Below are 24509 nucleotides of genomic sequence, written 5' to 3' on the forward strand. Positions count from 1 at the left end.
CCTGCGCCCCCAGCGCAGCGCCCCCCGCCAGACCCGCGCCGGGCCAGCCGGCAAGAAAGCGGGGCTGATTGGCGGCCGGCGGCGGCCAGGGGAGGGGGCGCCGTGCGGGGGTCATGGCAGGCTCCGAGGAGTCCTAGCCCGAGCTCGAGCCGGAGCCAAGCCCACGCTGCTGCCACCGCCGCCTCTCCGCGCCGGGCCCCGCCGCCGCCGCCGCCGCCGCAACCCTGCGGGAGATGGAACAGCGGAACCGGCTCGGCGCCCTCGGATACCTGCCGCCCCTGCTGCTACACGGCCTGCTGCTCTTCGTCGCCGACGGTGAGCGCGGGAACTTCGCGGCCGCGTTGGGCTCAGGGGATCCTTTGCTGAGGCCATGGAAGTCTGCCAGCTTGGCCACAGAGGAGGAAAGGAAGCGGCAGGTTTCACGGTCTCCAGAGATCCCGATGTGCAACCCAGGCTGGGAGTGGGTAGGGGCACGAGAGCAGAGGAGGGTCACCGCGGCGGCTGTGGCGTCCGCTTAGGGAATCTTTCTGCGGGCCCCCTGCTAAGCAGAGGAGGCCTGCAGTGAGCGAAAGTTGGCGCGCCCCTGCCCGGCTCCAATGCTGCGGCCGGGCCCTGTCTGCCCCGCACCCTGAACGATCCGGAGGGAAGCAGCCTGCAGCAAGTGGCGGGTCTCTGCTTCCGCCTTGCAGCTGCTCCCTGAACTTTGCTGGCGCCTCCCGCCCTGGGCCGCACAGTAGCTGGGGACAGGAGTGGGGGGAGTCCAAGGCCGGAGAGCAAGAGATCAACCGCCTCAGCCTCGGGTTGTCCCTAGCCCCCGCCTTTCAGTTGGTCACGCCTCTCTCTCCCGCCCCCAGCTACATTCACCGAAGTCCCCAAAGATGTAACCGTGCGGGAGGGAGACGATATCGAAATGCCCTGCGCGTTCCGGGCCAGCGGAGCCACCTCATACTCGCTGGAGATTCAGTGGTGGTACCTTAAGGAGCCTCCCCGGGAGCTGTTACATGAGCTGGCGCTCAGCGTGCCGGGCGCCCGGAGCAAGGTAACCCGCTGCCCAAGCGTCACCGGTGCTTACCCTGCTCCTTCCAGGGGAAGTGAGGGTTACCCCTACGGGGCGCCGCCCTGTCGCGAAGCCAACTCGCATCCTTTGCATCTCCACAGCATTGTCAAAGTCGGTTGCTGCCCCTAGAAACTGTCGGTTCTTTGCACTGCTTTCCTTCTCTGCAACCTCAGGGAACTCCCTTCACGCCCAGCCCTTAAAAACCTACACCTGATCCAGTTTGGCTGCCCATTCTCGCTGGCTTTCGGACTATACTCTGAAGGGTGCTGGCTGGAGAAAGATCATTTGGTCCTGTCAGGCTCTCCTCCGCCACCCCGAGGTGTTGAGACTCAAGGCCGTGGAGTTCAACTCCTCCACATTGCATTTTCATGATAGAGAACAGGGCACTAACTAGTACGTGGTAGCCGGCCGATCACCTCCAGCTTCCACAGGATCTGAGGGGCTGCCCCACCCTCAGTGGCTGGAAAACCTTTCGGGCTGCTCCGTAACCCACACTAGCACTCACACATGCACCTACCTACAGTGTCCTCAAGGGTCCCACTTAGAGTTCCTGTTCTCATCTTCCTCTGGCACATATCCACACATACCAGGCTGTCAGGCCTCAGTGATGCTGGACCCTCCATCCAGTTTTTCACAGTTCCAAATTACGTGGATGATTTAGAGAAAGTGAGTAGGAGATAAGGCTCCCTCCTTTGCATCCTCTTGGCCATCCAGTACTCCTACTCTCCCAAGCAAACAGGTATGTGTCAGGGCAGCCACTGCTTAGCCAGACAAGGTGCTAGCCCCAAAGCTGTTTCTGTCGGTACACTGCAGCAATACTAAGGTATCTGGTGTCCTCCACCATACCACACCCCAGGGGGTTCAGCTCCCAGCCCACCTGCAAAAAGTCCCTGTTGTCAAAGACAGGTCAGAGTTTCCCCGTGTACAAATGCCACTCGTTTAATCGATCTCTCCCTCCCTCCCCCTCTCCCTTCTTCTCTCTCTCTCTCTCTCTCTCTCTCTCTCTCTCCCTCTCCCTCTCCCTCTCCCTCTCCCTCTCCCTCTTCCCCCCCTCTCTCTCTCCCTCCTTTTCCCTCCCTCCCTCCCCCCTCTGCATTTTAGGTAACAAATAAGGATGCAACTAAAATCAGCGTAAGTGTGGAGCCCAGCGTGGGCCACGGGAGACCCCTTCTGGCCGCTTTGCGCCCCGCAGCTCCCTCCTCTTTAGAAAACCTCTGCCTCCAAGCAGCGGGAGCTCTGCTACCTTCCAGAAGCATTGAGGCTACTTGGCGTATTCCGGGTGCCATCTGTTGCTAGTAGAGGGATTAGGTTGTCTTTTGTGCAAATTAGCTCCCAAATCAGTCCCCCAACCCTGTTGGTTAACTCACCCGTAAAAACTCTAATTCCTTTTCACCATTTGCTGAGGCCCCTGGCCTGCACCTTCTCTTGACTTCCTTTGCTGTCATCTTTTCCAAGACCTAGAATGTAGCTTCTAGCTCAGGCTGCTCTAGCTTCCCATCCCCTTCTGCCCCACCCTGAACATGCACCAAGCTCTCCAAAAGCACCTTCTGCCCAACCATATCCTCCTCCGCGGATAGCATTGTTGTTGTCTCCTGGGGGCTGTTTCTTATGCGGTGAGGGGTTATGGCGTTTATAAAGCTGGAGCATGGAAGTAGCAGGGCCTGAAAACAACGGAAGCCTCTTCGTAGGCCCAATTCAGAGGTTGTGCCAGTGTTTGGTGAGAGTCTTAACATTTCCACTATGCCAAGAGGCCAAGAGGGCTTTGTCAAGGATCTTAACAAGTGGTCAGTCTTAAGCAAGGCAAGGACTAGAAATAAACTAGAGGGCAGGGGATGTGTAGTTATGCATGCTACAGGTAAGATGGACACAGTCCAGGCTCTCTGGGTTCTAAGTGAAAGTAAACATGATTTCCAGAGCAATTAGCTTGGACATTGAGGTACAGGAAGGGTGTGGATGGTTAGTGATACAGAGCCCCAACCTGAAATTTCTTGCAAGTTATGGAGAATTACATTCTGAAGGGGAAATATGGGAAACTCTAAGCAAGAATATATGTGAGTTGAGGCGACTGGGAACTGTGGATCCAACACAAGTGTACAAGCAACAAGATGTCTAGACAGAATTGAGAGCTGGGTGCCACGAGTTGAGATGCATTGAGGTGTTAGGAAAAATTGGGATGCGGTGACAATTGGGATGTTATTGGCACAGTGACAGGGGAATCAGGAGCCCCAGTCACTAAAGCAGATGTGGAGCTCACTGGTCAGGCCTCTAACCCGGCTGTCTTACAGACCGTGCGTGTCCAGGGCAATGACATCTCACACCGCCTTCGGTTGTCTGCTGTACGACTGCAGGACGAAGGAGTTTATGAGTGTCGTGTGTCGGACTACAGCGACGACGACACTCAAGAACACAAGGCCCAGGCGTTGCTGCGCGTGTTGTCGCGTTTCGCACCGCCCAACATGCAGGCTGCTGAGGCAGTGTCCCACATTCAGAGCAGTGGCCCTCGTCGACACGGAGCCCCCAGCGCTGTCAGCTCCAGCAACGCAGGCGCAGTGGTCCGCACCACCTCTGAACCTGGGCATGGAGACAAGAACCCACCTCCTGGGAGCCCTCCTGCTGGGCCAGAAGTTCCGGAGGCCGCCGCCGCCGCCGCTGCTGCTGCTGCCTCTGCAACCCACACAGTCACCACCACTGCTGCTGCAGCTGCTGCTGCTTCATCAGCTTCTCCGCCATCGGGCCAGGCTGTCCTTCTGCGTCAGAGGCACGGTTCCGGTAAGGGCTGGCCCCAGAGGGGTCGTGTTATTCGCGGGAAAGGGAGGGGACTGGCCAGGACATAGTAGGATAGTCTTAGTGCAGCTGCAGTTGTGCGCACCAGGAGCGCCTTTCTCCTGTTTTCTGGGCATTTTCCAAGCCTTGATTCTTAGCCTGTTGGAGCATCCTACCAAGTATATAAATGATTGTGCGGCTGCCCTGTGTGGCATCCTCTTTTGGGCAGCGTTGAAAGCTGTACTCTCAGGCCCTCAAGCTTTTCCCCAGGTGGAGTGCTGGCTCCTTGTGAGAGAGGAAGAAAACTGTCTGTCCTTGCTGATTGGTGGCATTTTTATTGTCCTGTAAAGGTTCAGGAAGTTTGGCTGTGTAGCTTTTGCTCAGTGGCTGCTAGCTGTGGCCTTACACCCATCTGTAAATTCTGTATGTACTTCATAGTGCCTGCTCTCCTTGGTTCCAGAGGTAAGAGAGTTGAGGATGGAGCTGTGTACCAAAGTTATGAAAACACACTGAATCTGATACCCACTTTTGTAGGGGGTAAAGTCTGGGGAGGCAAGGAGCTGAGGTTAGGGACTGTGAGAATAGAGCAGAAAAAATGAATGGGTGCCTTGGTATAGGGCCCCTGAAGGATGTTGCATAGGGTAGTGAGGGTTTAGGATGCCCCATAAGCTGTAACTACTGTGCCAAGTACCTCTTCTCCCAAGATGCTCCCCTCCAACCCAACTCAGAGGGCGACCATCTCCAATGCTCACTCCTAGTATCTGATTTTAAATATTTCACCCCCTGCCTCAACCCCTTTCTTCAGTCATGTGCAATGCATATCTCCACACAAAGGGATTCTCTACTGATAGTACAACTTGGAAGTCTAGGGGAGTCATATGGCACTCACTGATGGGATAGGTCACACTGTCATGCCCTAAGCCTGGCTGTTCTCAAAGTCCATCTACTGCTGCAAATTAAGAATGCAGGTTCCTGGACTGTCCTCACTGAATGTCCCCCAGGGGAGTCTGTTCCACAGAACAGACATGTATACATGTATACGCACCCTGCAACAGTAGCTTACTCTGTGTCTCATCTTCCTTGTGTGAACCTCCTGTGTCCCCATTCTCTGTGAATTGGAAGGATTTTGTCACTCTTAGCTCCAGGGACCTACAAGCCCCTGTCCCAAGCCATGGGAAAGATGGGTCAGCTTTAACGAACTCCCAGCTCTCCTGTTTAGCACGGGACTTCATACCATCTGTGTTAATTTAAGATAATGCTAGGTGCTATGACAAAACCCCAAAATGTCAGTAGCTCAACATGCTCCAAATTTATGGTCTTGTATCATATCTTGTCCTGAGTGGAATGGCATATTCTGTTCAGAATTCATGGCTGATAGACTGTATTAGCCCCAGTAAGTAGCTCCAAAAGTCTCTCTGAGAAGCAACATACAACAGTATGAAATAGAAATGTTCTTTTGAGCCAGTTCTAGGAGTGAATGGAACCTAATGCTATAAGGTATGCATGGTGCACAGTGAACTCATGTATTTTCTGTACATTCTTTTAGAATGGCTCTCTCCATGTGTGCAATATTTGGGAGAAACAGGCAAGTGTCACCCAAACCATTTTGTAGTGCCTCGTGTTCTCTGAGAAAAGTCATTCAGGAGTGGCGAGTTGGGTTTCTAAGGACCAGGCCTAGAAGGTGGCATCTGCCCTCATCCACTGACCACGGTGTGGTCCCACACAGATACAAGGGTTTGGAGAAAATGTACTAGTTATCTTGACAACTGCCTTCCAGTTTCATCTCTCTGCAATGGAAGAGGGCACAATTTCTGAAGGAATTAACAGTCTCTATGTAGCACACACTGGGTGTGTTAGAAATGTTGTCTATTGACTCATGCTATGATTGGCTTCATTGCTGCTGATTAAAAGACCCTCCTGCCATTTTCTCTTGAAAAGTAGGAAATAAGTGATATGTGGTAGACTGGAGCAAACCTCTGCAATGTTTCCCAGAGCAGTGACAAAACAGATAATATGAAAGCTCAGATAAGAGTTATATTTATGCCATCTAAGACTTTGTGTGTGACTTTAGGTAAGTGGTTTAGCATCTCTGTAAAATGAACAGAATGCTAGTCTGACATTTTAATTGCTGTGGGAAATGGAATGATTATAGAAACAGCTTGGCTTTGGTTTTAAACTTTGCAGTTCAGGTGCTTCATTGCTCCTGGGCCATGGTGAGGCAAAGCAACATGTCTAGGTGCATGCTGAGAGGGAGCTCAGTGTGGGAACTTCTATGCATACATGTTCATCATCATCGTTGAGGCCTTTAGCTGCTCTGAATGGAGAGTAGAAGAGGAGAAATGAACAAGCTGCCCACTGGAGAACAAGCTGTAGAGAGGCCTTAAGAGATGAATGGAGGCTTTGACCTAGGAATACCATGTACTAGAGTTCGTAAGAGTGAACTTAGCCACACCCATGAAGTTGTAATGAAACCAAGGTCATGGGCTCCTTCCTGTTAGAAACTCCTCTTCTTTTGCTAGTGTCTGGCCCTTGAGAGGTACACTGGCTTTGAGAACCAAGCATGGCCAGTCTGTGTGCTGCAAGCCACTGGAGTTGGCTGAGCAAGTGAGGATGCTCCGAGATCTCCCCTACAACAGAGAATTCATTCCTGGAGTGAGATGATGTAGCACATGATGTATCTTTTACACCCTAAAAGATATAGGGTCTTTGTAGTAGAGCTCTGATAGCAGAGTTGTCAGAGCTGTCACAGAAGGTGGGTACTTGAATGCCTGCCAGTCCCAGGGCCCTACATTTATGCCACAGAGATCAGGGTAGCCAACCAGATTGGGATTTCTGTTTGTCTTTTCTTTGGGGGACAGTAGTCTTTACTGCCATTCAAAAAGCACAGGCAGCTGGGCTCCCTGCAGGGCAGACCTTGCAGTATCATTGCACTGTCTGGCTATTGGTATTTCCATCATCCAATGACCTTTGCCAACTTCTACACAGGCCAAGAAGAGGCATATCCCAGACCAAGCTCTGATTTCGCTCGAGCTCCCTCTTGAAGATGAAAGGTAGTTAGATGAAGTCAGCAAGCCTGTGTACTTCCCCCAGCCCTGTGCCTCTCTGGGAAGGATTGGGAGAGCCACTTAGTTGTGGGTACCCAGTATCCCACTCTGAGTCTGGAGAAGTGGGATATGCAACCTCTAATCCGAAAATTCAAAGAGCTTTGATTTCAAGGAGGGAACCAACCCCAGCTGGTGAGGTTGAAACCTTTAGATTGTTTGCATGGTGGGAATTAACCTTTCTGCAAGACTTCCCTGGGCTCGGTACCAGCTCTGGGTGCTATGAATTCCCCAGGGAGGCAGCAGGATCAGGGATACCTCAGAGCCTCCAGCAGCAAGAGAGTACAGCATGTTCTGAACCTGCCTCCCAGCTTTTTTGCAGTGCACAGTTCTAAGCTAGAGAGGCCCATTGCTCTTGGTTAACAGGCAGGCATGTTTATAGTGTCTCTCAGTCAGGATGCTGGCGGAGCAGATGGCACAGTCAAGCAGAATCACTGAGGGGCATTGGCACATGATATTTATGAAGATAGAAGCAGAGATAGGCCAGCCAGCAGAGGAAGGTTGCAAGCCTCCAGGACTGGCAGCAATAGGAGCTGTTAGTGTCCATGAGATAGAGAATGGGGGGTTGGGCAGGCACAGTGAGATTGGCAGAAGTCAGAGCAGCTGGGGGGACAATGTTCCAAGATCAATTCTGTGTTCTCAAAGTCCCAATGGAGGGACTCAGTTGACTTTCCATGACCCAACAAGGACTTGATTCCCCTCTTGCATGTTCCTGATATGGCCTCCTATTAGCCAAACCCTTTTGAAAGCCAAAGACAAGGGTGTCTGGGGAAGCTGTCTAGAGAGGTAAACCCTAGGGCTTAGAGCACATTGCACAGTGAAGAAGCACAAATGGAGGACCCAGGGGACTGGAAGTGTCACCTAGTCTTGCTGTAGTGCATCCTAGCCTTTTCAGATGAACAACTTCAATAGTGGCCCCGGCCACCTCTCCACAAGGTTCCATATGCAGTTGATCCTAAAAGGCCTTCAAATGCCCGTGTTTATAAAGTGAGTTATTTCCACACTGCCAGGGAGGAGTAGCAGGGCAGTTTGTTCAAAGTATTGCCACATCACCCTGTTCCTTCTCCTCAACCAGGAAAGAAAACCCTTTCTCTCCCCACCTGTGCCCAACATGGCCATGCATGCATTTGCACTAAAAGTTTGTTTAAAAAAAACTCACTTGTTTCATGTCTCGTTTGTTAAGAGACATTTTAGTACAAAAGCTTAAAAATAATCATGGGTTGGATTGATAAAGCAGATTAGGCAGAGAAGGGCTTTGTGTCCCTTCCTCACTGTGTGTGCCAACCTGGCTACTTGTGTGAATTCTGATCCACTGTCTTGCACACTTTGTTGCTGGTTGCCATTGAGGGAGACAGAATATCTTCCAAACACTTCTAATGGAGGAAGGGCACCAAAGAATCCGGCCAGCGTCAGAAAAAGAATACAGTTTACTATGGAAAGACTCCCATGCTGACAAGAGGTTCCCTTCTGTAGGGACCTTGGGATATGACTGTGGTGAGTGAACCTCTAACTAGCCTAAGGACTCTAGTATCAAGAAAAAGCACCCCAACCCCTGCTGGATGTCTCCGGATTCAGAGAACTAAAGCTCCCAATATTTCAATTAATGGTGCAATGACAGCTAAGGCAATTGGTGTGACTGTGGTGTTCTGTTTTAGAGAGGCTGTTTCTGCTGGGAGCCATCCAGGGGAGGGGGAAACCATCCTTGGGTGTTGCCATGGTAACCATAAACCATGACCAAATGGGGCTGTGGTTGAAGTGAATACACTCACTCTGCCTTAACCTGTGCCCTGGATAGATGACAAAGCTGGCACAGTGGTACCACAACAGCGAGGCCAGGAACCCTGGGCCCAGGAGGATTTGTAGAAGACCATGTTGTGAATAATCTGCTCTTCCCACAAGCTCTGATGTGACATCAAGGACCTCATTTTAGGAAGGAGGAAGTAAGCCTGGTAAAGGACGTCCTCAGAAGATGGAGGGACTCACTGAGCATCCCGAGGGAGAGAGAAAAATGAAAGGACTTTATGAAAGGAGTATTGGAGGTTCACAGCTGGCAAGAGACATCTGCATCTTCCCAAATAGTGTCAAAGCCATGTCTTATCAGTGATAGGAGACTCTCTCCCTCTCAGCCAACCACTGGGATTCTATCCAGACCAGCCTCATGATTCCTATGAGTGGGAACCAGAAATAGCAGCGATGAACTATTGATGCAATCAGGAGAGGCTTCCTGCAGGCAGACTGTTTCTAGGCTTGAAAGAGTCAGTTAGGGATGATGTCCTTTTAGCTTAGGTGATGTCCAGAGAGGTTCTAGATTCTCCTGTAGCTCCCCACCCAGCTCTCCATGAGGGACTATAAAGCCTGCATGAAATGGAATGGTTTTGTCCTTTACATCTACCCACTAGTGAGTGGTCAGTCAGCTCACAATCTAATCTTTCTCTCTTGTATTACAAGAATCCCCAAGAAATACAAGCTGTTCCTGCAGTGTAATGATTATTCAGTTATAACTGCTTTTTCCTGAGCACCATATGCTTGCCGCTGTCACCTCTACTGTCTGCAGCAGTTCTAACTCAGCTGCCTTCCTTCATCCCCAAGAACACAGCCCCATCTCCAGTTTGTTGCTGTAGCCGAGACCCTTTCATCCACAGGAATAGCAACCCCCAAGAGAAGAGCCAAGCTCCAGACTTTCTAAATGTCACCAGGAGCCAAACCACTAAGGAGCTTCTCATTAAATACACCAGGAGCACATTTCTAAAGCTCTGAATGTTAAGGATTCCCCAAGCATCCACAGGGATAAACGGGGTCAAGTGCTTCTGTAATATGATATTGATTAGTCCTGCTCCATGTGGACAGTGGTGAGGGCTTGCCTGTGGTCTAAACCCTGGAGCTTTATGGGAATACTAGCAAGATATTTTTGCAGCATAGGGAGGGGAAAAATATTATCTGTTTTATTCCCCTGTGCTCTGATGATGCTTCCCAGGCATCTCTTGCAAACTCATCTAGAGAAGTGAGAAATCTCACTTTGTCTTATGTAAAGGCTGCAGGGAAGCTGAGAGTAAGCCAGTCCTGTACTTCCTCCCTATTCCTTAAGGAGGACCTTTCTCAGAGTGGTGCTTCCTGGGAAATGAGCCAGTAGCTTTGGTAGTCGGTAAAGGAAGAGGCTCATGTAAATACCAAAGAGGATCTTAACCTTTGCTTCCTCCAAGGATAGAATTTGGCTGATGTGGAGCACTGAGTGATGGAGCAGATTGAGAGAAGCATTTGGCAATGGGGAAACCTTCTGTAACTTGTTGAAGTATAAGGCTGGAGCCTGTCTATGTCCTTCATGCAATAGCCCTTGAGATACAGACCTGACCCCAAAGCATGCTCAGATGGAGAGTAGTTTTGAAGAGATTGGATTTTCTCTTCTGTCATTATCACCATCTAGGATGAAACATCAGAGGTTCTTTAGATTGGCTAACATGGGATGCTGTTGCTGTTTTGTTAGTAGACTTTCTTTGGTGCCAGGTCTGTTCAAAATAAGAAGCTGTGTCAGTGACTTTTCTCAGCACTGTGACAAGATATGGGATAGAAGCATCATCTGTGTCCAGGGTTTCAGAGAGTTTCAGGGTCAGTCATGGCAGGGAAAGTATGGCAGTTGGATGCTATGTCTGTGGTCCAGTGGCTTCTCACATGGGAATATGAGAGCTTGGGTTGGGAAGAAGGGCTGGGCTATAAGCCTCCAAGGTTTGCTTCCATTGACCTACCTCTTCCAGCCATGCCTCCCATCCCAATGGTTGCATTCCTCAACCTTAGGACAGTGTCAGCAGCTGACAACCAAGTTGAGAATATTTCACATCAAACCATAATGGAAGCCAAAATGAACATTTCAGAATCTCTTTCCCATTCCAAGCTCAAGGGTCCTTCTCCATCTATCTCAGAAGTGGTTATCCTGTCAGAGGACTGCCACTGTTCTGACCACTCAGGAGTCTTTGAAGGCTGATTGTCAATAGGACATGTCCTACAGCACCAAACTGTCCACCCTGTGCTGTTAGAGAGTAAGGGCAGGGGAAGGGCCTGTTCTCTGGCATGCCACCCACGCTACCCATCCTTGTAGATTCAAAGCACAAACCCAATAAATGTTGGGATAGCTTTGGAGGAGAGACAGCCACCATCACATGTGACTACTTCACTGGTTTCTCCGACATTTTAATCACTCCCACTGTTCAACTAGCTCATCTGCAGGCAAACCCATGTTTGAGTGCCAACAAATTCTATTTGTGGGTGTTGGAGATCCAACAACCCAAAGTCACAGTATACAATTTGCCTTTTATAAGTACCACATTTCCTCCTGATAGTGTCCACCTTTGTGGATTGGAATCTTGGCATGAGTAAGTTCCTCCTCTGTGTGGAACCAGGTCCCAGGTTGGAGGACAGCCGACTGCATCAGAGGAAGTCATCTGTTAATTTTCGTAATTAGATGAATGAAACACCTGACAGAACAAGGAAGGATTTTATTTTTGGCTTGGTTTCAAAAGCATTGGTTCATGTGGTGGAAGAATAACTCCCACAGGCTCAAATATTTAAATACCGGATCTCGAGGTCATAGTGCTGTTTGGGTAGGTTTAGGAGGTGTGGCTATGCTGGGGGAAGTATGCCATAGAGAGGGCTTTGAGACAAGCCCTTCTCCATTCTCAGTTCACTCTGTTTCCTGCTTATGGATTGAGATGTGTAGTTTCTGCTGCCTTGCTGCCTCCACTTCACCATCATGGACTCTCATACTTTAGAACCATAGCCCAAATAAACTCTTCTATAAATTGCTTTGATGATGGTGTTTCATTATAGCAACAGAAAAGTAACTAATATAGTTCTTCATGGTGGGTGGAGAAGCAGAGAAGGGGGATTCTTGTACTCAGCTGTCCTTCTCTATTTATACAATTGAGATCTGTAGCCACCCACAATCATGATGGATCTTCTCCCTCTAAGTACTCATTTTTGGAAGTCCACTCATAGACACAGTCTCCCAGGAACTTTCAAATGTTCTCAAGTCAATGGTGAAGATCAGCCATCATGGGATGTTCACCAAGCATACAGCAAGCCCAATATCTAGGAAACACTAGGAGATGTTGGTTCTTGTAATCTAAAGTTTATGTGAGAATGGCATTACGTGTTTAGATTATCCAACAAGCTAGGAACCTCAATGTGAGATTTACCTCATGAGTTCTCTCTCCCTCCTATACACCAGTTAACCTTCATGGAGCAAATGATGGTGGAAGGAAGGTTGGTGAAGCTGATGGAGCTTCAGTACAGAAAGTATGAAACATCTGCAAATGGCTCATTTGTGAAGGGTGTTCTCTCTACCATTTTTGAAGGGTGGGTAGGAAATGGGGTGGGTACCATGCAATCATCCCTGTCTGTCTGGTGTTGTTTTCTACGGAGTTGAGCTCCATAGCTGAGCAAGAATAGCTTTGCCGCAATCTCTCATGCTTCTCTAGAAAGCTGAGTCTTCAATCCTAGTAAGTCTGCTGTAGGGTTGGCTATACCAAAGTAGTTCCCTGGGAAAGCCTTACCTGTGCTTGGGCTTTGCTATCCATGCAGCCATTAGTGGGGCTCCATTGGTAAAAGGGGCCAAGGAGCAAGAAAACCAAGGTTGGAGGGATAACTGGGTTGTGCAGCAGGAGATGACTATCTCTCTGTGGTATATGGAAACAGAAGGGAAGACCCTTCATGGTGTCAGGCAGGTAGCCACAGAGCATTGAGGGAAGACCTGGATTATTGAGATAGAAAAGCCTGACATTCCCCAGGAGAGCAGCTCAAAACCACTTTTGTGTTGGAAATCACCATGCCTTGTGGTGGATGTGTTGGTGATGGGCAGGTTCCTGGCCACCTTCCCAGGCTCAGGTCTGCTTTGTATTTGCCCATGTATCTCAATGTGGCATATGTACCCAGAGATTGCCAGTAAGGACTCACAGGGCACCCAGGGACAAGTGAGAAAGCAGAATAAAGATGCTTCAGCCAGGAGGTGCTGGGAGTGTGAATGGACTACACAGGAACCACAAGGCAGGCCCCTTTCCCATGTCCCATTCTTCCAGGCCCACATCAACCTGAGTGGCACAGAAAGCCACTGCAGACACACCCAGCACAGTCTACTTTCTGGTGCTAGACAGAACTGGATAGAGAGCATTTCCTTCAACTGACCCCTGGTCTATCACCTATAGCCGAATCTTATTTTTTTTCCTGAGACAGAGTTTCACTGTGTAACAGCCTTTGCTGTCCTGGAACTAGCTGTAGACCAGGCTGGCATTGAACTCACAGAGATCCACCTGCCTCTGCCCCCGACCCCGAGTACTGGAATTAAATGCATGTGTCACCACTGCCTGGCTGTAATGTTATTTTTTTTAATAGAAACTTATTAAAATTGATTCTGTACAAATGGCCACTTAGCCCAGAGGAAAGATCTTCAGTAAGCTCAGGGAAGGAAGCTAATGTAACAGCAGGACTGGAGATGTGGCTCCTAATCTGGCACTGGGCAGGGTCAAGGGAGAGACACCCCACCTGAGGGAAGGCTATGTTCTAATGTTTAGATAACTGTAATGGTGGGTCAGAATAGCTGGTAGTTGGGAGGATGGTGTCCAAGACCTTGTAACCAAAGGCCTCACCTGAAGCTTGAGCTTCTTGACGTTTCCTGATACAGTCTCTGGGCTCCATAGCATAGCACTTCCTTTCTCTGTTCTGGAATGTGAGCCTAGCTGAGTATCCACCCAAGCCAGAGCAATAGAGGGTATTTTTCCTATATGTCCACTGTTCTGTATTTATTAGGCATGGAGCTAGTTCACTCACTCACTCACTCACTCACTCATTCAATTATTCTTTCAATTATTCTTTCATTCATTCATTCATTCATTCATTCATTCATTCAGTGTCCACCAGAATCTTTTATATGTAGAGACAGCTCTATATACCATGAGCAAAATTTGAATATAGCCAGTGAGTTTTGGGAATCCTACAGGGAAACTAACCCATGCATCCAAAGTTAAAATCCCCTGTTATGGGCATCATGTTAGAGGAAGACCCATGGTAGCTAGGAATATTGGGGGAGGTGGGCTTGATGCAGAGATAAAAGGTGTCAGGCCCAGAGTGGGTCACAGGAGTGCAGTGAGCTGACAGCTGCAAGCTACCTAGTCTGACATCTGCAGAGTGGGGATGGCGGCTTCCATGTTGACTTCTGAAGACACCCAAGGAGGAATAACTGAGGATAGTACCTGGGAGGGAGTTGTGAGCCAGGCCAGAGGGAAGTTCAATTCCCCTTCTCCTCAGGCATTATTCTTTCAAACACACAGAAGTTCCTATTGTGTTCGAAGTTAATTCTTTGGAGAGTCAGCATTGTTTGAAGGGGGTACCTGATCAAGCCCTGGAAAGCATAAAGAGAGTCACAGAAGTAGAAAGGGGGAAGTAGAGCACTGGAGTTAGAGGGTAGTCTGGTATAGCCCCCTATACCCTAGCAACTCATTAGAGAGACACTAGAGCTCAAAGAAAGAGAAAGAGGGAAAGGACAAGTGGGAGGGCAGTGTCAGATCCCCAATTCTGCTATTTCTCATTCTTGCTCCATCCCATTCTACTCCAGTGTCTTCTAAGTCCCCCTCCTTTCAGCCTGGGTGTTTCTTCAGCCACCTAAAACCCAGTGTAGGCTTACCCAAGAAGACCAAACCATTATGACTCAAGCCAGTAGCTATTGAGAGGCTAGAGTAGGTGTGGAGTATGCAGCCTGGACATCAACAGGAAGATCAAGTACCTCTTCCTTTTCCCCAATATCATGGTTCACTGACCTCATTGGAACTCAGAACTTCAAGGGTGGGGGATATCTCAGTAGGCACAGCACTGGCCTAGAAGGTAAATTAGACAGGGAGCTGGCTGGAGCCTTGTCACCATCATTGTGTGTCTGGAAAGCCCTTTTCCCTTTTAGCCTTTGCCTTCACACATGTCAGACGAGGGGTGTGCAGAGCAGCAGGATTCTGGTTCCTGTTTAAGAGATGTGATACTGTTTGAGCCAGGGTCTCACAGTCTTATCCTCCCTGGTGCTGATGTGAGCCACCATATTTGGGTTTGGTTGGTAATTTTTGAATTGAGGAACTCTTACAAGGCATAGTGGTGCACATTCGTATAATCCCAGCAGTGGGGAGGCTAAGGAAGGAGGATTTAGGATTCAAAGCTAGGGAGAGTTACACCATGAGACTCCGGAAAGGGAAAGAGAGGGAGAAAGGGAGAAATCAATTCTGAGAGATTAAGGAATCCTTATATAGATGTCTCTGGGACCTTATATGAGGATTGAGAAGGAACAGGAAGACATAACCCAGAACATTCTAGTACCTTATCATTCTCCAATCAAAACAACTCTGATTTTTCTTTGTTTTCTATTTTGGAGCTTATATATTTGAAAATTACCAAACTTGTCAACACTCTAGGTTTGTGTCATTTATGGTATCAGTTACAAATGGAGATCTTAAAGCTATGCTGTTCCCATACCCCACTTCCAGCAAAATTGAGCCTCTGGCAGCTGTCTCAATATTTGCTTGTGGTCAGTTGGATATAGAAGAACTTGAAATGGGGCTAGGAGGTCTGCTTAAGGACACGGTGGGATATGGAGAGGTAGTGTGGGTGGAGGACTGAAGGCCCACCTGGGATACAGCCATTCCTGGATGTGGGGGGCCACTGCTGGTGAAGAGGGGGTATTTTATGGCTTGGGATTGTAGATTAGTAGTGGAGTGTGTGCTAGGAGTGCCATATGGTCTAACTGAATCCCATGCCAGGATATGCGCTGGTAATTACTGCAAGTAATACAAGACACATAACTTGAGGGACACCAAACTTGAGGGACAAAGGTGACACCAAATCCATGGGATGAATTGCTGAAATTTCCTCCCACCACAAAAAGAAACTGTTTTTAAGTTGACAATGTAGGGAAGAGGGTATTGACTTCCAGGAAGGGCGGATAACATGTTCAAATGCCCTGTGGTGTTATATAGCCAGGAAATTCAAAAGCCTCACAAAGGGTTAGTCTGTCTCTGCAAAGAAGGCAAGATGTCAGAAAGAGTTCATTGGTTAAATAAGACAAACATGTAAGACTTCAGGGGATTTTGCTTTTCTCTGAAAGCTGTGGAATGAGAGCAAACAGGGTGGAAAAAGGGCGGATTCTCTGGAGATGATGGCTCCATCCCACAGTGTGGAGACAGAAAGGCAGGGGGAAGACAATGCCAAGAGAGGACAGTGTGTGGGCTAGTTAGACGAACAGATAGATGGATGCCTGCATGGGAGGTGGAGTGGGTGGATGGAAAAGCAACAGTGAGCTGAGGGAAGGATGTGTGGATGGGTGGACATGAGATAGGGTGGTCACGAGGAAATCTGAGTGGATAGAATGATGGAAAGAAGAATGGAATGAGTGGGAAGGGATGGTGAGGTGGGTGGGTGAGAAGACGGGGGTGGGTGGGTAGGTGAATGGATGGATGGAATGGATGGATACATGGATGGATGTATCAGGACTGGAAAGAAAAATTAGTAGGTAGTAAAATGTGGAAGGGAGATTTGTAAATGAATAGAAAGAGGATTTGTATTTTTCCTTACTACAACAAAATACCCAACATGGAACAACAATTTAAATAAAGAAAAGTTTGTTTGGGGCTCATGGTTCCCAAAGTTACTTGTAGATACAAAGTGGGACAGAGCACTGTGGTAGGGGTATATATTAGAGCACTGCTGTTCACTTCATGCCAGTGAGGAAATAAAGAACTAGACCTGCACAATATGGAGTCTGTCAAAACAACCCTTCAGTGGCCCAACTCTAACCGGATCCACCTCCAAAGATGTCCATCCCCCCCAATAGTACCATCAAATTATGAATCCCTCAATGGAGTAACCCACTGATCAGATCCAGTCACCTCTCAATGACTGGATCTACCAGTTCATGGCCAAACCTTCAACTTGTGAGCCTTTGGGGCAGAAGGATTTCAAATCCAAGCTGTAATAATGGGTAATGGCCTTAGAGGAAGGTAAAGGGGACATGGGTGGCTATACATGGATTGATGAGTGGGTTAAAAATGGATGGAAAAAGTAGCTTCTGGGTAGGTGGGACGAGGGATGTGGGAATGGGTGTGGCGCTGGATGAAAGAGGATAGACAGAAGGACAATCGGATTTGTGGATAAAACATTGGTGGGAAGATGGGTGAGTTAGGGACCACGTGAACCTTGCAAGAATGCTGGGTTGCGACTGTCACATGCCTAGGTGAGGAATTTCTAGAACATGTATCAGGAAAGATGCCATAGAAAGAAAGGTCCTAGACAGTGGTATAATCAGAATCATGCTAGTCCATGTTCTGGATCTGCCTCTGAACCATGGAGTAGAACAATATGATCACAAAGCTGGGGCACAACTGTCCTCAGATTGATTCCAGCTTTCTGAGACCCCCAGCCTTCTGAGACAGGTATGGAGTACCCTCCCGTGAGTGGACACTAGGTTATCTGGGGAACAGAGCCTGGCCCCAGACTTGTTGATGGTCATCAAAAGATATTGTAGGTTTGTCTCTTCAGACATTGAAAGATGGGCAGTCTCCAGGTGAGTGGATGAGTAAGTAACTATATTTACTTTAAAGATTAATGTAACAAGAAAGTACACAGGGCTGTATTTCATGACGTTTTCTATTCTAGAGTCATATTTTAATGTATGACACATCCTGGGAAGTTCCTTGATACTAGAATTTTCCAAGCATTATCCATGGGCAATTAAAATTCATTAACCATTTTGACAAAATTATATTTCTAAAGGAAAGTTCTCAGTAAGAAACAACATGCAGGTATCCCTGAAACAGAAGGCAGGGAGGCTGTTAATGGGAAGACAGGCCTGGGAAGGCTGATAGTTCTGGTCACAGGGCTAACACTCTTCTCTACCCTGGGACCAATACCACATACTAGGTAGGTCCTTGTCAGGCCTGGCTCTGAGAAGAAGTATAGGATGGTTTGGGCCTAGACCTCTTTGGTTTAGCAACTTGCAATGGAAAACCATTGAGATTTCACTCATTCTGTGCCTGATCCAGGGAAAGCTTGGACACTATGACTCAAGGTCCATGGATACAGAACAGGAGACAAGACCACCAGACAACCTGAATGGAAATAGGCTAGATGGGAGACTTCAGTGAGGGTCATACTCACTTATCCATCACCATAGCTCCATTCTCCAGTCAGTGTCTGGGCACATGTGCACAGCAGAATCCTCAAGTCCACATTTCACATTGGGAAGTAGACTCAGGAGACCTAGAGCAAGTGTTCCCAAACTGTGTTCCTTGAAAGCCTATAAACTGCTACACACTGCCAGCTTCATTTGGTTCTATTTCTAATAATTACATTTATGTTTGCATTGTTTATTGTAGTGCTGGGGATCAACACATATATTAGGAAATAAACAAGATCCACAAATGTATTGTGCAACATCAATGCACTTCCTTCTCTGGAAGGGTCTTGGAACAGCTTGCATTGCATGGCAGAAAGCATTAAAGAAGAAATGAGTGAAAGAAAAAGTTGCACAGAGTCTGAGGACATGAGCATGAGAGATGTATCCGAGTCAGTAAGTTGGAAGGTCAGATTACTGAGCCTGGCTCCCTAGGGATCCAGGACAGGTTCTTAGCCCCAGGTGGAGGCTGTGTATGGAGCATCTGGTCACTGCTGAACAGTGGGCAGCAGGGGTGTGTGAGAGCGCTCAACCATTTACCCCACAGACACTAAATCTCACAGCACAGGCAGTATGCAGAGACAGGGAGGCACACAGATGAGTCACAGTTTCCCACTCTTTGGCTCACCCTCTGGTAGAAGACAAGGGTGTCAGAAAACAAACACACCCACAGCTGCCCACATACAACCTTGCTCTGGAGTCCTTTACACAAGGGGAATCTCTAACCTGATGTCTGAAAGGAACTCCTGGGAGCAGAAAGACAGGTGGGTGAGGGGCTTGGAGGATGCAACTAAATGAGGCTGTATCCAGATGAGAGTTGGTACGGTGAGAAGCTGTGCAAGAGGGCAATATGGGGGCAATATCCAAAAGAGGCAGACCTGTCTTGGAGTCATCTGTGGGGACCTCTGGGCTCAACAGGGGAAGGGTGGTATACTCAAGAGTCCTGACAATGAAAATGGCTTTCCTGGAGGCAAGAGGGCAGGAGAAACAAATGCACACAACTAGCCTCCATATGGGAGTCTACCTTGACTAGAACTTGATCTGCTCAAAGGAAGGCAGAGGCAGGTGAAAGCCTGTCTTCTGGAGAGGGTTCAGAAAAGGTTAGGAACCCTGAAAAATTCACAGATACCAGGAAGTCGCTGGCCACAACCCTCTACCAGCACCCCACAGCTGTGTGATAGTAGGCATGTCACTAACTCTAGGACTTACAACAGGGAAAAATGGGTTCCACCTCCTAAGGCCACTGTGATCTAGTCACAGTGAGAATTCTCAAAAAAGGCAGAGTACATTTCTAGGCACGGAGGATATTTCAGGTGCCTATTAACACTCCATGGCCCCAAAGATTATTAAACCAAAGCAAACTGGGTGTGGGATCCCCAGATGAGGACTGGCCCTCACACAGAGAGGCAGCCTCAGCATGCTCAGCTGCTGACCGTCCTTCATGCCCACTGTGGTTAGGGGCTGCTGGTGGCCCACTGCTCACAGCCACCTGATGTGTAGAAAGGGCCTGATCACTCAGCACTGTAATTAAGTGATTACATCAAAGGATCCTTTGGGGCAAGATCCCATTTTGAAATAAAAATGCTGGCAAGGATCCACCAACTAAGTTGGCCATTCAAGAAAGTGTGTTATATGCATGTGTGAAAATGCCACAATGAACATGCAGAGAGCATGGCTTAGTATAGAATCCCCCAGTAAGGGCTGGGGTGTGGCAGAGTGGTAGAGCCCCTGCCCAGAATCCCCCAGTGAAGAGCTGGGGGTGTGGCTCAATGGCAGAGCATCTGCCTAGAACCCCCAGTGAGGGGCTGGGGATGTGGCTTAATGGTAGAGCACCTGCCTGTACAAGCTCCTGAAATTTCCAACCCCTGAAGTGCAAAAAATGTCAAATGAAACCTATTATTCTGTACGATTAGTACAAATCAATAAAAAACAAAGAAAATAAGTTATTGTGAATGTTAAAATTTAGAAGGAAACTCCTCCCCACTCCCACTTTGGAACCAACCTAGAGCAGGGCTCCAGTTGTGAACGGTAGGAAAAATGACTTCCCTTATTTTGGTCCTACGAGAGGCATGGGTGATGGCTGTAGTCCACTGTGTGGACAGAAGCTAGGCTGCCTGAGTTCAAGTCAGCACAGCTGACCTCAGTGTGACTTTTATCTGTATCAAATAAAAACAGAGGACACGCCATTAAACTTGGGATTCAGATAGACAATTAATTGTGCCTTGATGCAAATACAACCCATGAGCTATTTGGGGTAGGCTGACCCTAGACACTGCCCACTGTTAATGTGAAGCTCAAAACTAACTGCATGGGCTCTAATTGAATCTGTAACTCTAGGGTCTTGGGCAAGTTACTTCTCAATGGACCCCAGATTCTCCATTCTAAAATGAACGTGGTTTTTGTTTGGTTTGGTTTGTTTTTAAAGTAACACTTAGCAGGGTGTGGTGCTATATACACTTGTAACTCCAGCACTCAGTGGCCAGAGGCAGGAGGATTACCAGATTAATCTGGGCTACCTAGCAAGCTCCAGGCCACATGGATGGAGATCTTAGTGCCTGGTGCCTTGGTGACCGAGGCAGGCTTCCTGGAGGAGGCAAAATGTGGTTCAGACATAAGGGACGGATCAGTCCAAGAGAGACATAGGTACTGGTTAGTCATTTTACAGGCTCACCCTGGGTGCTGGCAAGGACAGTCGACTGTCGAACATGGCTGGAAGTGTGGAACTATTGAGACAATCAAAAGAGGTTCTCATGATGGCACTGAGCTGGTGGCTCAGTGGGGATCTGTCCAAGGCTCTGCTCTTTAGGATGTATCCCCCAAATACATGCAAGAAGTAATTCAGGCATTGGTGGCAATGAAGGGAGAAAAATGTTTCAGAATACTGAGGCCAGCATTAAACTGCCACAGAGGAATGACTCAACCACATGGCTGAACTGTGTATACCTCATTCACCTATGATAGATTTGGATACGACATAAAAAGGTTCATGAGTTGGAGGTTTAGTTTCCAGATAGTGGCAGTGTTGAGATGTCGACAACTCCATTGCTGGATTATTAATCCATTGCTGAATTCATAGCTGAATGGTTTGTTAGGAAGAGGAGGAATAAGGCTGGAGGGTATATCTCACTTTCCTCCACTCTGTTTCTGGCTGCTATGAGGTGAGCAGCATTTCCCACTGTGCCCTTCTGTCATGATGTTCTACCTCCCCACATCCTCAAAGCAATGAGTCAGGCAGGGGACCATGGCCGGACACCCCTGCAAACATGATCCAAAGGGAATAATATTTCCTCCTGTGGGTTGATTCATTCAGGTATTTTTCCACAGTAACAAAAAGTGACTGAAATACTCTGGTAGCAGTTAGGCTCCTCCCGGTGAGTAAGGTGGGCGTGGGCAGGGGGAGCTCGGGGAATTTGTTGAAGCAAGAAGCCCCATGGCCCTGGGTAGGATGAGTGAGCAGGAAGACACCAGCAAGGCCCAGGCCCACATCTCAACTGCATCCCATGTCTCCAGGCCTCACACCAGCCTTTTCTCTAAGAGGTATCTATTTCCTTGAAACCCCAACAGCATTACTTAGTTGCTTCTAGTTTTTGCTCCATTTACCAGCACACATTAATTTTATGGCAGAAATGAATTCCACCCAAACAAACTCTTTTAGTGCTCAAATTATTCCTCATTGGCTCCCTTTAGATAAATATCCATGAGGAGGCTTTAATTAAAATGTCAACAGGGGAGGCAGCCTTGAATGGTGCCATCTTCCCACTCTGCAGCAAGTTGGACCCAACAGGGTGAACTGAGAACTGAGCTTGCCAGGAGGGCCAGCTCCATGTCAGGGAAGGGACCTGCCCCTGCCCACTGCACAGCTGAGCACAGACCTAGTGGGATCCAAGCCAGACTCCTCCTTAGTTCTGAGCCAGAGCTGGCTCACATGCTGTGAACTTGGCCATCAACAAATGGCAGGGTGTGGGGGTGGGTGTGAATGAGAAGGGTTGTACAGGAATCCCCTACAGAGAGGCATTGGGGGGTCAGGCGGGCAAGGACTTGGAGATTCCTGCTGAGAAGGGCAGATAGCCTCAGTGGAAAAGTAGAAGCAGGGTTACTGGCGCCTGGGCCTTTCCAACATCTTGGTGTTTATAATAGGAGTCTCCTAATTTGCATGTCAGATTTGAATTTACTTTGTTTCTTTCTGCAACCCAGGCTCCATCTTCAGATGGCCACTTAGTGCCTCACTTTGTCCATAGGTTGTGCAGAAGGCAGGGTTTATAACCAGAGAGGCAGGAAGTGGGGGAGGTGGGGAATCATGATGAAGGGTGAAGAACAGCTTCCTAAAGTGACAGACTCAGGCACTGGCTGGGGCTTCTGGACGATATGTAGAGAAGGGATGATGTGTGACATTGACCTTGGCCAAGATGCTGCTCATGTCCTTTGTTCTCTTCTGGGGGTAAGGGATGGGTGGGTCTGCAGCTGGAATGGCAGAGACCTCAGCACATGAGAGGGGGGACAGTGGGTAAAAGCTCTCCTAAAAAAGGAGGACTCTCTCCAGCCCTCTAGGTCAGGCTCACTCCTGGGGCAGCCTTTTTGTCTACAAAAGGAGAAAACAATACTATTGAATATGAATACTCAGAGGACCCATCCAGCATACATGGCTTGACTCCCTGTTTTCATCAAGAAGTCTTTGTTCAAAAACTTCACAAAGTACACAGCAGCTTTTAGTGACCATAATGTGCTCAATAGAAGGGGCCCAGCTGCAAATATACCCTTCAGGGGTCCTCCTGACATCACAGCCAGGCGCAATGGTGCAATGGCTTTGCCCATGAGAGATGGAATAGTACCATCCTGCCTGCATTCTGTGTGTCCCCATTCTGCACAGTTCTGCAGAGGAAGGCACAAACAGGCAAATCCTGCAGAACCAACCTGCAAAATGAGCTCCAGCTTACTCAGGCCACCAGGGCCAGAACCAGCTTTCTGACCCCAAAATATCATAACTCTAGTTACACTTCTCAGGTCTGAAAAAAACAAAAACTGCAGTCTGAAAAACCGCTGGCTGAGTGGTGTGTGCGTACAAGCTGCTGAGGCCAGCCTTTCCCGGCCCTGGCACAGCTCTCAGCCTGCAGAATCAGGAAACAGGTGGCTGGGTCAGAAGTTCCTCAGCCCTCCACACAGACCAGACAGCCTAGGCCTAGGCACATGTGAGTACCAATGCCACTCTGTGTTAGTCATACTTGTATCGCTGTGACAAAATAGCCAACATGAATAACTTTTAAAAGGAGACATTTTTTTGTTTCGGCTTCATTTCATGAGGCTTCTGTCCATGTCTCTGTTGGTTGGGACCTATAGTGAGGCACAGAATCATGGTGGGAGCATGTGGTGGTGTGAGACTCTTCAATTCATGGTGGACAGGAAAGAGAGGGGCACAAGACACATTACAAATGCCTACTACCTTCAACCAGGCCCACCTAAAGTTTCTAAGACCTCCCCAAGTGACACTTCTACCTGGGAACAAAGCTTTGATTCTGTGAGTCCTCACAGTCTCCTTTTCTTTCTCAAAACATTAAATGGCTTCAGCAACTACCTGCACTTTTCTTTCAGGGCTGTAGAATTCTTCTGTTGCTGGATAAATCAGAATGGTCAAGCTACTTGTACTGAGATGTGTGTGCATGCACATGTATGTGTATGTGTGAGTGTGCACATAAGCATGCACACATCCATTGCATTCTTTCCAGTTCTTAGTTATTATATTTTATTTACCTGCATCTCCCAACTGTCCTGTGTTTTCCTACTTCTTTTACTCCCCATTGCTCACCACCTTTCTTTCATTCCCATCCCCTTACCCAGACATGGTCTCAATTCTCAGTATGTGGCCCAGGCTGACCTGGAACTTGCAATCTTTCTGCCTAAGTACTGGGGTTATGTGCCACCACACCTGATTTGTAATCTCAGACACTTCAGTTTCATCAAGAATGATCAGTAAGGCAGCAGTTTGAGCAGGATGGAGGTGAAGATGAATCAGCCATTCTTCCCAGGGCTTCCCTCACCTCCCAGGCTGCCTGAAACTCATGCTTTATCATGACTAATACACTTGTGTGCACTCCAGCACTATTCTTGGTTCACTTCCACAAGGGAAGAAACAGATGAAGAAGCTGTTAGCATTCTGATCTGTTCAGCGTGCCAGCCTATTTGTTCAGCACCATGCTCTAGGAGTGTCAGAAAAGAGACCGCAAGGTAGGCCAGTGAGCCCATCCCATCTGAGCCAACCATATCCACCCAGCATTGTCCATCTGTATCCTACAGAGTCAAGCTGAGTTTTACCTGTAAGACCAGACCGCAGTGAGCAGTCCTGGCTGCCTCTGGGAGACAGAGAGGTAGGAACTCAGGCCACAGATGCAGAGGAGGCCCAGTGCTA

General features: G+C 48.4%; 1 protein-coding gene across 1 annotated transcript in view; it reads left to right on the forward strand.

Moving 5' to 3' along the window:
* The first annotated feature begins 233 nt into the window (after positions 1-233).
* Vstm2b (V-set and transmembrane domain containing 2B) overlaps positions 234-24509 on the forward strand; it is a 29147-nt gene continuing 4871 nt past the window's right edge. The window contains exons 1-4 of the mRNA XM_035446547.1: positions 234-315; positions 855-1039; positions 2159-2188; positions 3343-3826. Coding sequence (XP_035302438.1) covers positions 234-315; positions 855-1039; positions 2159-2188; positions 3343-3826 — 781 coding nt within the window. The remainder of the gene's footprint in view (positions 316-854; positions 1040-2158; positions 2189-3342; positions 3827-24509) is intronic.

The sequence above is a fragment of the Cricetulus griseus genome, chromosome 6 (genome assembly GCF_003668045.3).
Source record: "Cricetulus griseus strain 17A/GY chromosome 6, alternate assembly CriGri-PICRH-1.0, whole genome shotgun sequence".
NCBI lineage: Eukaryota > Metazoa > Chordata > Mammalia > Rodentia > Cricetidae > Cricetulus > Cricetulus griseus.